Source organism: Ixodes scapularis, unplaced genomic scaffold, assembly GCF_016920785.2.
Source record: "Ixodes scapularis isolate PalLabHiFi unplaced genomic scaffold, ASM1692078v2 PGA_scaffold11__112_contigs__length_91849675, whole genome shotgun sequence".
NCBI classification, from domain to species: Eukaryota; Metazoa; Arthropoda; class Arachnida; order Ixodida; family Ixodidae; genus Ixodes; species Ixodes scapularis.
The window spans coordinates 10478817-10490943 of record NW_024609837.1 but is presented as its reverse complement, the minus strand read 5'-3'; the positions used below and the strand labels follow the sequence as shown (position 1 = coordinate 10490943).

Sequence of the window (12127 nt, the reverse complement as noted above, 5' to 3'; positions counted from 1 at the left end):
CGAGAGACTCCGTTTTTCTGCTGGGTTTTTGAAACTGCAGTCCCTGGACACAGGAATGCCCCCGGTCAACTAGTGAAGAAAGGTAAAAAAACACAGGCGAGCTGGTCAATGATATCCATAGTAACCCAGAGACGTAGGAAAAAAAAAAAAAAAAAAAAAAGGACAGTACAACGTCGCTTTTTAATTCGAAAAAAAAAAATCCCTTGAAAAGAACGAAAATTATATGCACTTATAGAACCCATATCCCACAATACCATACTTAGAGCCCATATAAAAAGAAAACGGAAAATGAGGTTGATTTATCGGCTGACTTTACAATTTTATGCGGTTCGAGGAAACCTCCTACTATCTTGTACATTGATGCCTCGTTAATATGGACACCTTCGTGCCCCAAATTTTATTTCATAATAAAATAGTAAAGTAAAATTAGTAAAGATAGGTGAACCAAAAAAAAATGATCTCCCGTCTGACAAGGAAAATATAGTACAAAACAATGGCCACACATCGTATTGACATGTGCGCTCTTCATTGGGAAAAATACATATGTTGTGTCTCTTTTTAATATATGTTACAACGAGAGATATTTTTTTTAATAGAAGTTTGTGAGTGCGCACTATACCAATATACTTTCGAAAGACCAATCATGGGCCTTCGTTTAATCAGCGTAACCAAGGAATAGGCCGAGCGCTATTATGCTTAAACAGCCTATGACCCAGTAACATATACCATAACTTCTTTCCATTCCTTGATTAGAAGTAATCGGTGCCAGAAGATGGAACGTTATCCCTAACTTTATCCAGTAAACAATTATTTGAATTGATTCTTTACGAGCGTACATTGACCGACACTAGAGTACCAAAGGATTGGGCAAAGTATTTAGAAAAAAAGCCATAAAACTCGAGTTTACAGAGTGTGGTTTTCAAGAAACCTTATTACGTCATGTCTATTTTTATCTCAAAACTCTAGACCTTGTAGAGTGCATCTGTCACAGGATCGCTGAAAATCAAAGGAAAACAAAAATATCCAATTCCTGTGAAAACAAATTTATATTTTGAAAGGGCCGCTGACTGCGCGATAAGTCCATTCCCCGGTGGACTCACTTAGGTAAGAGTGGAAAGTTGGAGACGTAGTTAGGGAAATAAACGTCCTTTACTAAAAGCACAAAAATCAACCCTACACTCAAAACACTGAAAACATATCACAGAGAGAAGGAAAAAAAACAAACATATTGTCCTAAATAACGCGAAGGCGCTGATGCAAAAGAAATAAGAATACAACAAAAATATGGACGTTTGCCCGATCCCCCTAAGGTCATCCTAATGATATTCCACACTGCATGGTGATAGTTAAGGGGAGAAAATGGGCTTAGAAGGGCGGGATGAATCGTATGTTTGTCTTTTTAGACTTAGGCCAGGTGGCGCAAGCTACCGCCCGTTACAAAGGGTGTAGCCATTAACGTCCATCCATCTATCCATCCGACGTACTCACACCAGCTTACATCTTTGAAAACACGCAAGTGTGAACAAAATATATCTAAAAGTACAATCAGGTTATGCTCGATCCCGATAGAAAAAAAGGAGGTAGATATAAAAAGAAAACAAATTACAAGTGAGAGGCGCGAACAGGGGCAACGTTACCGGATCGGCTAAGTTGACACAGAACGAACGGCTCTGAGTTGACAAGCTCCGAGAAAAAAGTGACGCGCTGCCATTCACTGCTGCGTAGCGGCGCTCATGTCGCAGCCCGCCCGACCCGTTCGGTCGGACTGGCCTCGGTACCCGTGAATTCGCTGTGTAACAGAATCGTTTTTGTGTGGGTTCACAATGCGTATTACGAACGGCTGTTGCCAGTGTGATAATGTCCGGATTGTGACATTTCCTGCGACTTTTGAGGTAAATTCAGGTTCGCCGGGCCTTCGTAGTTTTGGCAGTTTTCGACATTCGGGACCAAGGCAAGCAACTCGGAGAACTGGCTCCGTCTATCATTCGTGAGTTGCGGCACATGGGCCGTTGTGTTTTGATCGTTTGCGGGTTGAAGCACCGTGATCTCTTCTTTTCTGTTGTTCTGTGTTTGTGTCCGAAGTTCAAGCGTAAACTGCTACATACATTCCAAAGCCGCATTAGAAAAGAAAAGATGCCAATTTGAAGACGTCTTCGTCATTTGATCGAATTGGGCTGTTTTAGCATTTGTATTCGGCTACGTCGAGGCCTACTACTAGAACATCTGAGGTGGTGAAAACCCCCAAGTTGTTCCTCTCGTGTGTTCTTTACCCGTGTGACAACCCCGGTCCCTTGCGTGTGCGTGCACCATTTCGGAGACGTGATTAAGGGGTAAGAATTTCAAGACATCACTTCCGATCACGTGATGAGCGCGGATTCGTGCGTATATACCTTGCATCAGGCACGTAGCCAGGATTTTGTTTCGGGGGGGGGGGGGGGGGGGGGGGGGAGTTGTATAAGGGGGGGTGGGGAGTAAGGCCCCAGGAAAACGGTAGATTTCAGGGGGAGGGGGGGAGGGCGGCCTGGGCTCCATGGGCTCCCCCCCCCCCCCCCCCTGGCTAAGTGCCTGCCTTGCATACTTGGAGTTTTTCGTGTGAACGTGCGGTAGATATTAGAAGTGTTATTTTACACCACCTGCTACAGCTTCGCGGCAACAGTGTACGAATTGTGAGACTCTTGTTGGTGTCTGTGTGAAATTAGTTAATTTGTGTAAGCATATATACATGCTCATGTGCCCAACGCAGCAATATGCTTTTTTACGTTCTTATATGAGCGCGTTAATTTAAATTCGCTTTATGTTATCTGCTATTTTCTTAACGTGGCAGTTGTGCTCAAAATTAAATCACGATAACGTTGTTTTATGGATCTCGTGGTGCAATGCATTTCAAGCCAAAATAAATACATTTCTAGCTACCTCACTGAGTTCCTGAGAATGCGACATGGGATAGGAAGGCTAAGGTGTAAAGACCACTGTGAAAACTTAACTGCTTAACTGCTAAGGTTCTTTGTTGTAGCCCGAATGCAGTTCTACGCAAGAGACGCAAATCAAGATGGTAACGGAGAAGGTGGCCAGCAAGAAAGCCCGGCTCCTTGATCGTCAAATACAGGTATTTTTAGCCTTGGTGTTTTGCATTCTCGTCGCGATTTTGTCACGGAAAAAGAAATAAACGCTGCACAGTATTCATCTACAATTTCCTCCTTGTCGAAGATTTGTTGTGGCAACAAATAAAAGGTAGAAAACGCGTTGTGTTCGTTTTCCTTTGACGAGCGTTTATCGAGAACTGGATACGGCGCTGACACCGCACGTGAGCCCCTGTTTGTGGAAGCTGCCTATAGACGAATATAAGAAAAATCAACTATGGCATAAATCCTGTTTTACTTTAATATTACGCGAGCAGAAAATCGCACTCGGAAGCTCGACCCAAAGCTAGGCACATATACCCTCCTATCCATTGCATTACACCGACTAAAAATCGAAGAAATCGTAAGCGTGCATAATTACAATCGTGATTGCAGCAGAATCTACTTGCAGAGTCCGCAGGGGCCGCCGACGTGCCGCAGACCGCCTAATTTCGCTATGAAAAGCCATCGTCTCGAGTTTGCCCAGAGCTTGGCCGACCTTGCGGACCGGGCGTGCTTGGGCGTGCTGCGACGACAGCGCCACCACGCTCGCGCGAGCGGAGTGGACCGGCTTTCCGAAGCGCGGCTAATGTGGAGCTTGTCACCTGAGCCGATCTAGTAACTTTGAACATGGATCCAGGGAGGTTGGCCGGGGTCACACCGCCTCCTGCGTCTCCGGTTTGCGCCGGAAAGGTCGTGCATGCTTGGAGTGCATGAGTGAGTCGCCGCGATGCCCCAGTTGCGGCCCTCCGAGTTCTTCCTGTGCTACGAGAATCGACGATCGCTACCGCTGTGAACCCGAATAACAACACCTAAGCACCGCCCAGTGCCCGTAGCATGCACTCACCTATGGACGAGCCTTCTTCGCACACACTGCCTGCCCCGCCCAGCAAGAAAGAGCGCACCTGACCAGACCAACCAGACCTCGGCCCCTCGGCTGCCTCGTCGCCGTACAAGCGTCGGCACAAATTGCAGACGAGTTCGCTTCCTCTGCGAGCGTGAGAAGGGGTTGCGGGACAACCGTAATGCTTTCCCGCCACAGAACAAGACGAACAAATAAAAATATATTAAGTCAAAATATGTGATAGTATCCGAACGGCTAGGCTATTGGCGACTTGCCCAGCCAAAAGCGTCGCTGTGGTCGGCCTTCCAGGAGTGGCCAAACGCTCATTATCATGTCGTGTGTTGCGGCGTTTTTTGTTCTCTTTTTACATGGACATGACTTTCCTGAAATTTTGCCAAACACACTAACAACCACCGTTGAAATAGTATCCGATATATTATGTCAAAATAATGTTTTTTGCGAAGTTTGGAATTTACAATATTGGTCCTTCACCATGTTTGTAACACTAAAATTCTCGACTGGCAACAACGGGAAAGTTACGCCAGCTGCAGGCAGGAGTTCACTCTTTGGACTGTGGAATGTTATTCGCTCAACGGGTTCCAAGCAGTTTCATATTAAGAAATGAACGCCTTGGAAGCTCGCTCCAGCACCTGCGCGTCAGCACGAAACAAATGCTGGGCACGGTCCATTTTTTTACACTGCCTTCTCGACTGGCGAGCCTGCCTGCCGCCGACGTCACGGCGCTGAAAAGTTCGGATATATTCGAATGTTGGTTTCTGCATCGTTTTCACTCTCCGATTTCACAAAAACACCGAACATCACAATATCGAATAGCATACCGGAAAGGGTAAAGGCCGGAAACTCAGAAACTATAGTTAGGTGAAGTAGCTAAAAAAAAATGCCGGACTACTCCTTTGATGGAGGGTGTCAAACTGTCCACTTTGACGGTCTTAAGGACGCGATTATTACAAGCTATCACCCTACCTTTTGTGTACACACCGTCGAAATTGTCGTTGGCAGTCGATAAATCAAGGTCGTGACGTCACAGATGGGGACCATACAATGGAGCCACAAAAACATGGCGAGTTAAGACCCCTACGGATGCTCCACCTACAGCAAGCGTTCGTTGCCTTCCACTGCGGTCTGATCGCATGTTCGACGAAGTGTTATTATCAAAGACCAGATCGCTGACTCTCGAAGTGGAGCGTGATTGGTTGTGTAACTCGTCACATACTATACGTTTACCTGTGGTTGTCGATGTATTGGTGTTGCTTCCCACGACGAATTCACAGGTCTTCTCCGTTTTCGGTGAGTATAGGCATCGATCATTTGGAAAATACGCCTTGGGGGGCGGCCAGAGATACCATATCGCAAGACGGCGTCCGGGGTTGGTAGAGTTTTCTTGTTTTATCGCTAAGTAAACACGTGCAGCTTGTTTAGAGGACTGTAGGTGAGTAACGGAGATTATTTTTAGTATAGGAAAGGAGAACGCTTTAGGGTTATGAGATTGTCACGAATCTAGGTTTACGGTTTCGAAGACCGAACGAGCTTCTAGAGAATAAGCTAATCATGTCGTTTAAAACCTGTCTGTGATGCAGAAAAGAAAAAAAAAAAAAACTTTTAGTCGAAGGAACAGACACATGAAGGGAACGTGTAAACGTTTAGCACATGATGCGTTTTCTTCTGTATATGTTCCTTCGACTAACTGTTTGTCATCTTCTGTACCGCAGGCTCATGTATTGAACGAACCGATTAGCTGCCACCAGCTCGCCTACGCACTCACAGTCTTTTTCACAAAAAGTGCCATGCCTTAGCTCTCATGTCGAGCAGCCGACCTTGTCGTCCCTATATGCCTCTGCACTTGGCACACAAAGATGGGGCAACGCCACCTATAGGTGGCAAGTCCGTAGTGCTTGCTTTATGACGTCACCTAGCAGAGGCCAGGAGAGCGGAGCGCAAATTGGACACTTGTGCCGCGTCAGCGTTCGGATGGAACTCGCGTCCTTACTGATTGAACACGAGTGCCAGCCGAGAGCTGACGCCGTACTCTTGTCCAGCCTCTGTGCCCCGTGCCGGCCTCCGGTACGTGACGTCATGAAGCGAGCTGTGCGGCCTTTTTATGTAGGAGGTGCGGGGTCGAGGCAATCGTGCATCCGTTTCCTTTTCCGGGGGGTATCGATGGCCGATAATAGGGAATTCTAGTAGATCCTTCCCATGACTGCGATAGCGGTACCCGATAATCCGCTCGTCGCCTTTGCGCATGCATCGTATCGTTATCGGGTAACGTTATTGGAGGTATCGGAACGACCGAATTAAGCCTGATGCACATGGTACTATTTTACTTGCAATTTCGGTGCTAAAACATCCCTCATGCAAAAAAAAAAAAAAAGAAAGAAAGCGCGGTGGAATTTGGGGGGTCTAACGTCGCAATTGCGGAATCGCATCCATAAAGTCGCACCATGTGAATCAAACTTAAAATCCTCTATTGAAAATTAAAAAAAAAAATTGTATGGTGTCTGAATATGCTAACGCACCACAGCTCGGAGTACTTGGAACGAGAGCCTGCGCTGCAGAATCCAGGGAAGCCGAGTGATCCCTGCCCGTTTCAGGCTGGATGAGCCTCGCACAGGCGTGCAATCGTGTGTCACTACTGTGAGATACACCTTAAAGACTTCAGGCTAGCAGTCGTCCTGCACTGGCTAAAATTCACAACTACAGCGTAAACCAGTGTCGCAGTATCTCAAATGCAGACCGACCTTACGCTGCCTAAGCATGATGAATTTTTATTTTTTTGAAGCTTGAACTTTTTTTTTTAGAGCGCAGCTTTTAGGCGCTCGTTTCCGGCTTGAGCGGCGTCGGCGTCGTCGCTCTCCCCCCGAGGTCACGTGACCCCCCCTTCCCCCCCTCAGCGCCCTTCCCTCCTCCTCCTCAAGAGCTGCGCTCTAATTCGGCGTTACAGGGGGTTGTAAACGGCTTTCATTATTTTTACTGTAATTCCCGCCCCCAGATCCCAAAGGTTTGTCCGCCCCTCCGGCCGTCCGTGCATTTCCCGCTAACTTTAGCGGGGAAAATTTACGTCATGTCACCTGTACACCCTATAAGTTTGTCCTCTGAATTTGGTGGAAAAATTGACCTCCCGTGACCTAATACACCAGGTTGGTTTCCCCGGAAAATTCAGCGAGAAAATGTCACCACGTAACCTCTGCACCAAGTAAGTTTCCCCGCTAAAGTTAGTGGGAAAATTGAGCTTACGGACATATACACAGATATTTTTCCCTTGCTAACTTTGACGTGGAAATTGACGTCACGTGACGTATGCACTAAATAATTTTCCCCGCTAAATTGATAAAACATAGATACTTCTTGACTCTCCGAAACAACTGTATGATGTCTTCCAAACATACTTAAACAATAGCTGTAATTAATGCATGTAGATTATTTTCTGTATTAAAATGTCGTGAAGACAGGTGGCTATTTTTCTTTACCACAGTGTGCATCCCGCTAAAACCTCAAAGAGGTTGCAGTATCAAATAAATAAATAAATATTGAATAAATAGGACTCCGGAGATAAAGGTCGCTCCCAATAATTTTTTTTTCCGCTTCCTACAGGGTCAAACTCGGTCAGTTCTGGTTCCCGTCCACGGGCCCCCTACGACATGGCGACCATCCTTGTCCAGAAGACAAAGTCTGCCCTTTGTGAGAATCTCATCAGGAGATCCTCCACCATGTCCTCCCGCCCATCCATGCACCGAAAAATGATCAAAAAAAAAAAAAAAACACGAATTAAACGGCCCTAGCTAAGGTTCGCGCTGTCCCTGAAAGAGATTCGAACCGAGAGCTTCAATCTCAAACGGAGTGCAAGCACTCCTGGCTCAGCCGGATACAAGACGGATGATGTCAGAGAAGTGAATGTCTGAGCGCATACAAGTAGAGCCCGAATCGCCCTGCATCGGTGACTCCGACTCGCACATCAGAGTCTCACTCATTCCAGGCACAATACGTGGTCCCAATAATGCCCATAGGACATCTGTGAGACGTTACGACGTCCGCGGGACGTCTGCAGGACTTTGTATGTTGTTTAGGGGTAGTTCTTCGCTATTTCTAGCATAATGTGGACGTGTGCGCGTATTTCATCGCGTACAATAGGAGCTGCTACAGTCCTTCGCGCTTGTTTGGCGAACATTCCTGCCAATATTTTAAGGAGCATTGATCCAAACCATAGGTCTGAAACACATAGTTTCGGTCCCATTTTTTTATCTCCTTGACAAATCAAGAGATAATTTCAGCTTGCTGAGACCGCAAAGAAAAAGGTCTAATCGGATATTGCAGCGCATGTCGTCCGCGAGGTTGCATGTAAAGGTACCCTTGCGAGGACCGCTGAACCAATTCCTCCTAAAGTAGTATCTCGTTTGTCGCAGCCTAGAGGACAACGCAAACGCACACCCTCAGACTGAAAATGCAAGGTCACGGCGCAGTATCTGCGCTTGAATGGTTGAGCGGCCGGTGAAAGGAACACACACAGAAAGAAGACGAACGCCGTGACATTGCGCTTTTAACGTTGCTTGGTCGGTGTTATTTGCTCGAGCGTCGGCTACGCTCGGACTGAAAAGAAGTACGTACTATACTTCGTTACAGCTTCGGTCCGAGCGCAGCCAATGTTATGAGCCGAAGGGCCAATCAAACAGCGAAAGAGGCACAACGTCATGGCGTGCTCTCTGCAGTTGATAAGACCAGCCGGTATTCGCCGTCTCTCTGTGCGCGCTCCTCCGCCGGCTAGTCCTATCGAGCGCCGAGTGCACGCCATGACGGTGCGCTTTTTGGGCTGTTTGATTGGCCCTTCGGCTCATAACATCGGCCGCGCTCGGACCGAAGCTGAAACGAAGTATACATGCCAATCACGGTGTTCCAGCGTCATGTTCAACGGTAATTCTGGCCTCGTCGTTTTTGCCTCTGGACGGTATTCTTACGTGTCACTGTCTGGGCGTCTTTTTATCATTGGCCTGGCTATGCTGTCGCCTCCGATCGTCTTGGTCCACTTTGACGGACACTTCACCGTTCAACTGGCAGCGCCGCGACACTTCCCAGTTCAGTATCACATGACGGCTTGCGAGTGACGGTGGCGGGCCTACAAAAGCACCAGCACTCATCGAAGCTACTTTAGTACGGCTCCAAATCTTGGATACGTTCGTCAGATCATGTTACTTACCAGGTTGGTTCGTTATCGTTTTTCAATGTCTTGGCAAGACAGCAGTCTTCGTGTCATTGCGGTATCGTGCCCTCCTAACATCTACACATGTTTGATTTTTACCTGGTGTAATATTTCGAGCTCGGGCAGTGAGTCTGCTTATGTCTGGGGACGTTGAAACAAACCCTGGCCCGAATACCCCAGTTTTTGAAAGACACCATTTCCTTCAACTGAAAACTTGACTTCTTGGCCAACCATTCGACGTGTCAAAACATTATTTCAGAGTGAGATAAAATCGCCACAAAAAGCCAACAAAAACGAAACATAAAAAATATTTGCGGACTCAAGTCCCCCCAAGAAAAACTTTATTTCTGCTACCTAGCGCTCTTGACTTCAGAGAGTGTCTAGTCACGTGGGTTTTGAATCATAGTGAGGCTCTGGCTGGGACTGCACCCATTCATTTCATCAAGATATAGAAACGTAACACGATTTAAATTAGAAAACGAACACCTTTATTATCTCTTTAGGAGTGCAGAGTTGTCCTTATCATTACGAGGTTCGCTATACCGGCCACTTTTAATTTAGATCTTGTGGTCTTGATGGCCTTCCTTGTCAGTGATTGCATCCCGGTCTCACCTATGCGTGATTTACGTATTATTACGACCGACGATTTGTAACAGAACTTAAAAGGCGGGAAATAAAAGCGTAACTTTGCGCTTGTCTTTCTGGATGGCGCATGTCGTTGCATGTGTCACCTTTGGTCGATAAATCTCTAAATCAAAGCCACAGTCACCAGCCATTGTTTCCTGCATACCTCGTCTTTTACTGATAGAAGGGGTGACCTTATTGGCGTAAAAAAATGCTCATAAGGTAATGTTCTCAAGTTACACGTGAAAGTAACGCTCGATTTTGTATACTACAATGTAGCCGACAGCATTGCCGCGCGTATCGACTGTTTTGAGACTCAGTGTTACGTCGCTACCTAACGTTCTTTTTGATTGTAATTCGAGTTGCCGATTCATCGTAGGAAGCAACGGTGCAAAAGGACAAGAACATACCTGGGAGAGCACATGAAAGCAATGTGCGTCGCTGCCTGTAATACATGTTTTACAAAAATACATGTTTTCAATTAGTCAGTCTCTGCCTGTTGTGTTCTTGTGCTTTGGCGCGTTTTCGTCCCATAAGCAATCTTGAAAACCTCCAGTTTTACAATGCGACGACAGGGGCGTATAGTTTTATTTGTTGCTCCTGGACGAACTGGACATACTTTTTTGTTTTGTTTTTGGAACCACCACTGGGAAACCGAATGTTGGGACAACACACCGTCTGTGCGTGCGGAACGGGTTGAAATGTTTCTTGGGCGAGAGAAACATCGTCGTTGCACAATCGTCGCGCCCGATCTTGTAGCCTCCTCTACTCTAACAAAGATGGCGAGATCGCACGAGAAACAGTCAGTTCGGTCAACAGCTTTTAGGTGACTAGGTCGTAGGGCTGAACTTCCGACGTCATCTTAAGAGACCATCGCAGGGCGCAGATTTGACACGAGTACCTTGTCGACGTTCGGCTCGCACTCGTGTCCTCGCTAATTGAACACGAGTCCCGGCCGAAAGCTGACGCACCACTCGTACCCAATCCGAGGCCCAAGTTTGCCTCTTCAGGTGACGCGAAATATTCAGCCCTACGGACTTGTTATCTAGCAGGTGTTGGTTTGGTTGAACAGTGTAGAGGGCTTTTTACTCCAGCTTACGGCGCTCGTGTATATAATTTCCCAAAATATCTGTTGACTCACCTTTCTAGAACTTGCTGTAAAATAATGGTCACGTGACGTGTGACGAGCCCTCCGTCACGTAATCACATTGCTGACCCTGGTTTTCTTATTAGCCTTCTTTTCTTCTTCACCTCCTGGGCCTTGGGGTAGGAGGGCTCAGAATGTCTCTAAGTTGTTTGACAGTCAATGAAGTTCAGCGAATTCGTCAGCCGCCGCGGAGATTTCCTCTCTACGTTTTTGCCGGATCGATTTCTCGGTAAATCTCGCCACATCTTTCTTAGAACAGAGGAGCCTGAATAGTTGTTCGCAATGAAGGCCGCTCCACATAGTGCTGTGTTTTGCAGAAGTGTATGTGTACGACGCGTTACGGACACCATCTTTATCACCATCACCACTGGCGTTGAAAAAGATATGTGGTCGGTGACGGCTGTGCTGCGTCTCACTCGCATTTTCTTCCAAACATCGCAGCATGTGAAACGGTCTTCACCACGTGAATCGCCGATACCCGACGCCCACTTCCACCACCACACCACGAAAGGTTCAGGGCTGAGCGTATGCCATCTCTAAAAAAACAACCTGGGGCATCACCCGACGATTCACCGTCTGCAATTTCTCTACAGTTCCTAGAGAATTCGTGGACAGTTCTCTGGAATCACATATGGCTGAGCCTGGGCGGCTTGCGCGCCGGCGCGCCGCTCTCGGCGTCGTCGGCGAAGCTCGCGACGCTGCTTCGCCGGTCGTTGTAGACCTGTAGCCTCAGGCTTTGTCTTGCTGAGGAGTCTTCCTCTGCGGGAGCAGTCTCGTACGCGTCGTTGGTGTAGCCTTCGGCAACGGACGGCGCGAAAACCCTGTCTGCAGGGAGGTTGTTGTTTCGGTGACGTGGTCGGACTCCAGGAGGTCCCGCTGCGCCGCCGGCGGCTGCCGCGGCGACGCCCGCCGTGTACTGGTTCTTGGCGCCTAGGGTCTGCATCTTGCTGTGGTTGGCCAGGACGGTGTTGCGCCGGACTTCGAGGGCTCGTAGGGTGTCTCGGTTCCGGCTGAAGCGACGTAGACCGCTGAGCACAGGTGTTCCTGAAATAGAAGAGGAACGACGACGTTCGCATGAGCAAAGGATGAGGCTTCGAAACAGACACAGGTAAGATGCATGGGTAAGAGACTTTCATAAGTGCACTCCTTGGACACGTTTAGCAGAAGTCGCGTATCGGTGGTTT

General features: G+C 47.5%; 1 protein-coding gene across 1 annotated transcript in view; it reads right to left on the bottom strand.

Annotated features, from left to right (window-relative positions):
- Nucleotides 1–9637: 9637 nt before the first annotated feature.
- Nucleotides 9638–12127, bottom strand: part of LOC8029452 (chitin synthase chs-2) — a 72476-nt gene continuing 69986 nt past the window's right edge. The window contains exon 16 of the mRNA XM_029991518.3: nucleotides 9638–11987. Coding sequence (XP_029847378.1) covers nucleotides 11569–11987 — 419 coding nt within the window. The 3' untranslated portion in view covers nucleotides 9638–11568. The remainder of the gene's footprint in view (nucleotides 11988–12127) is intronic.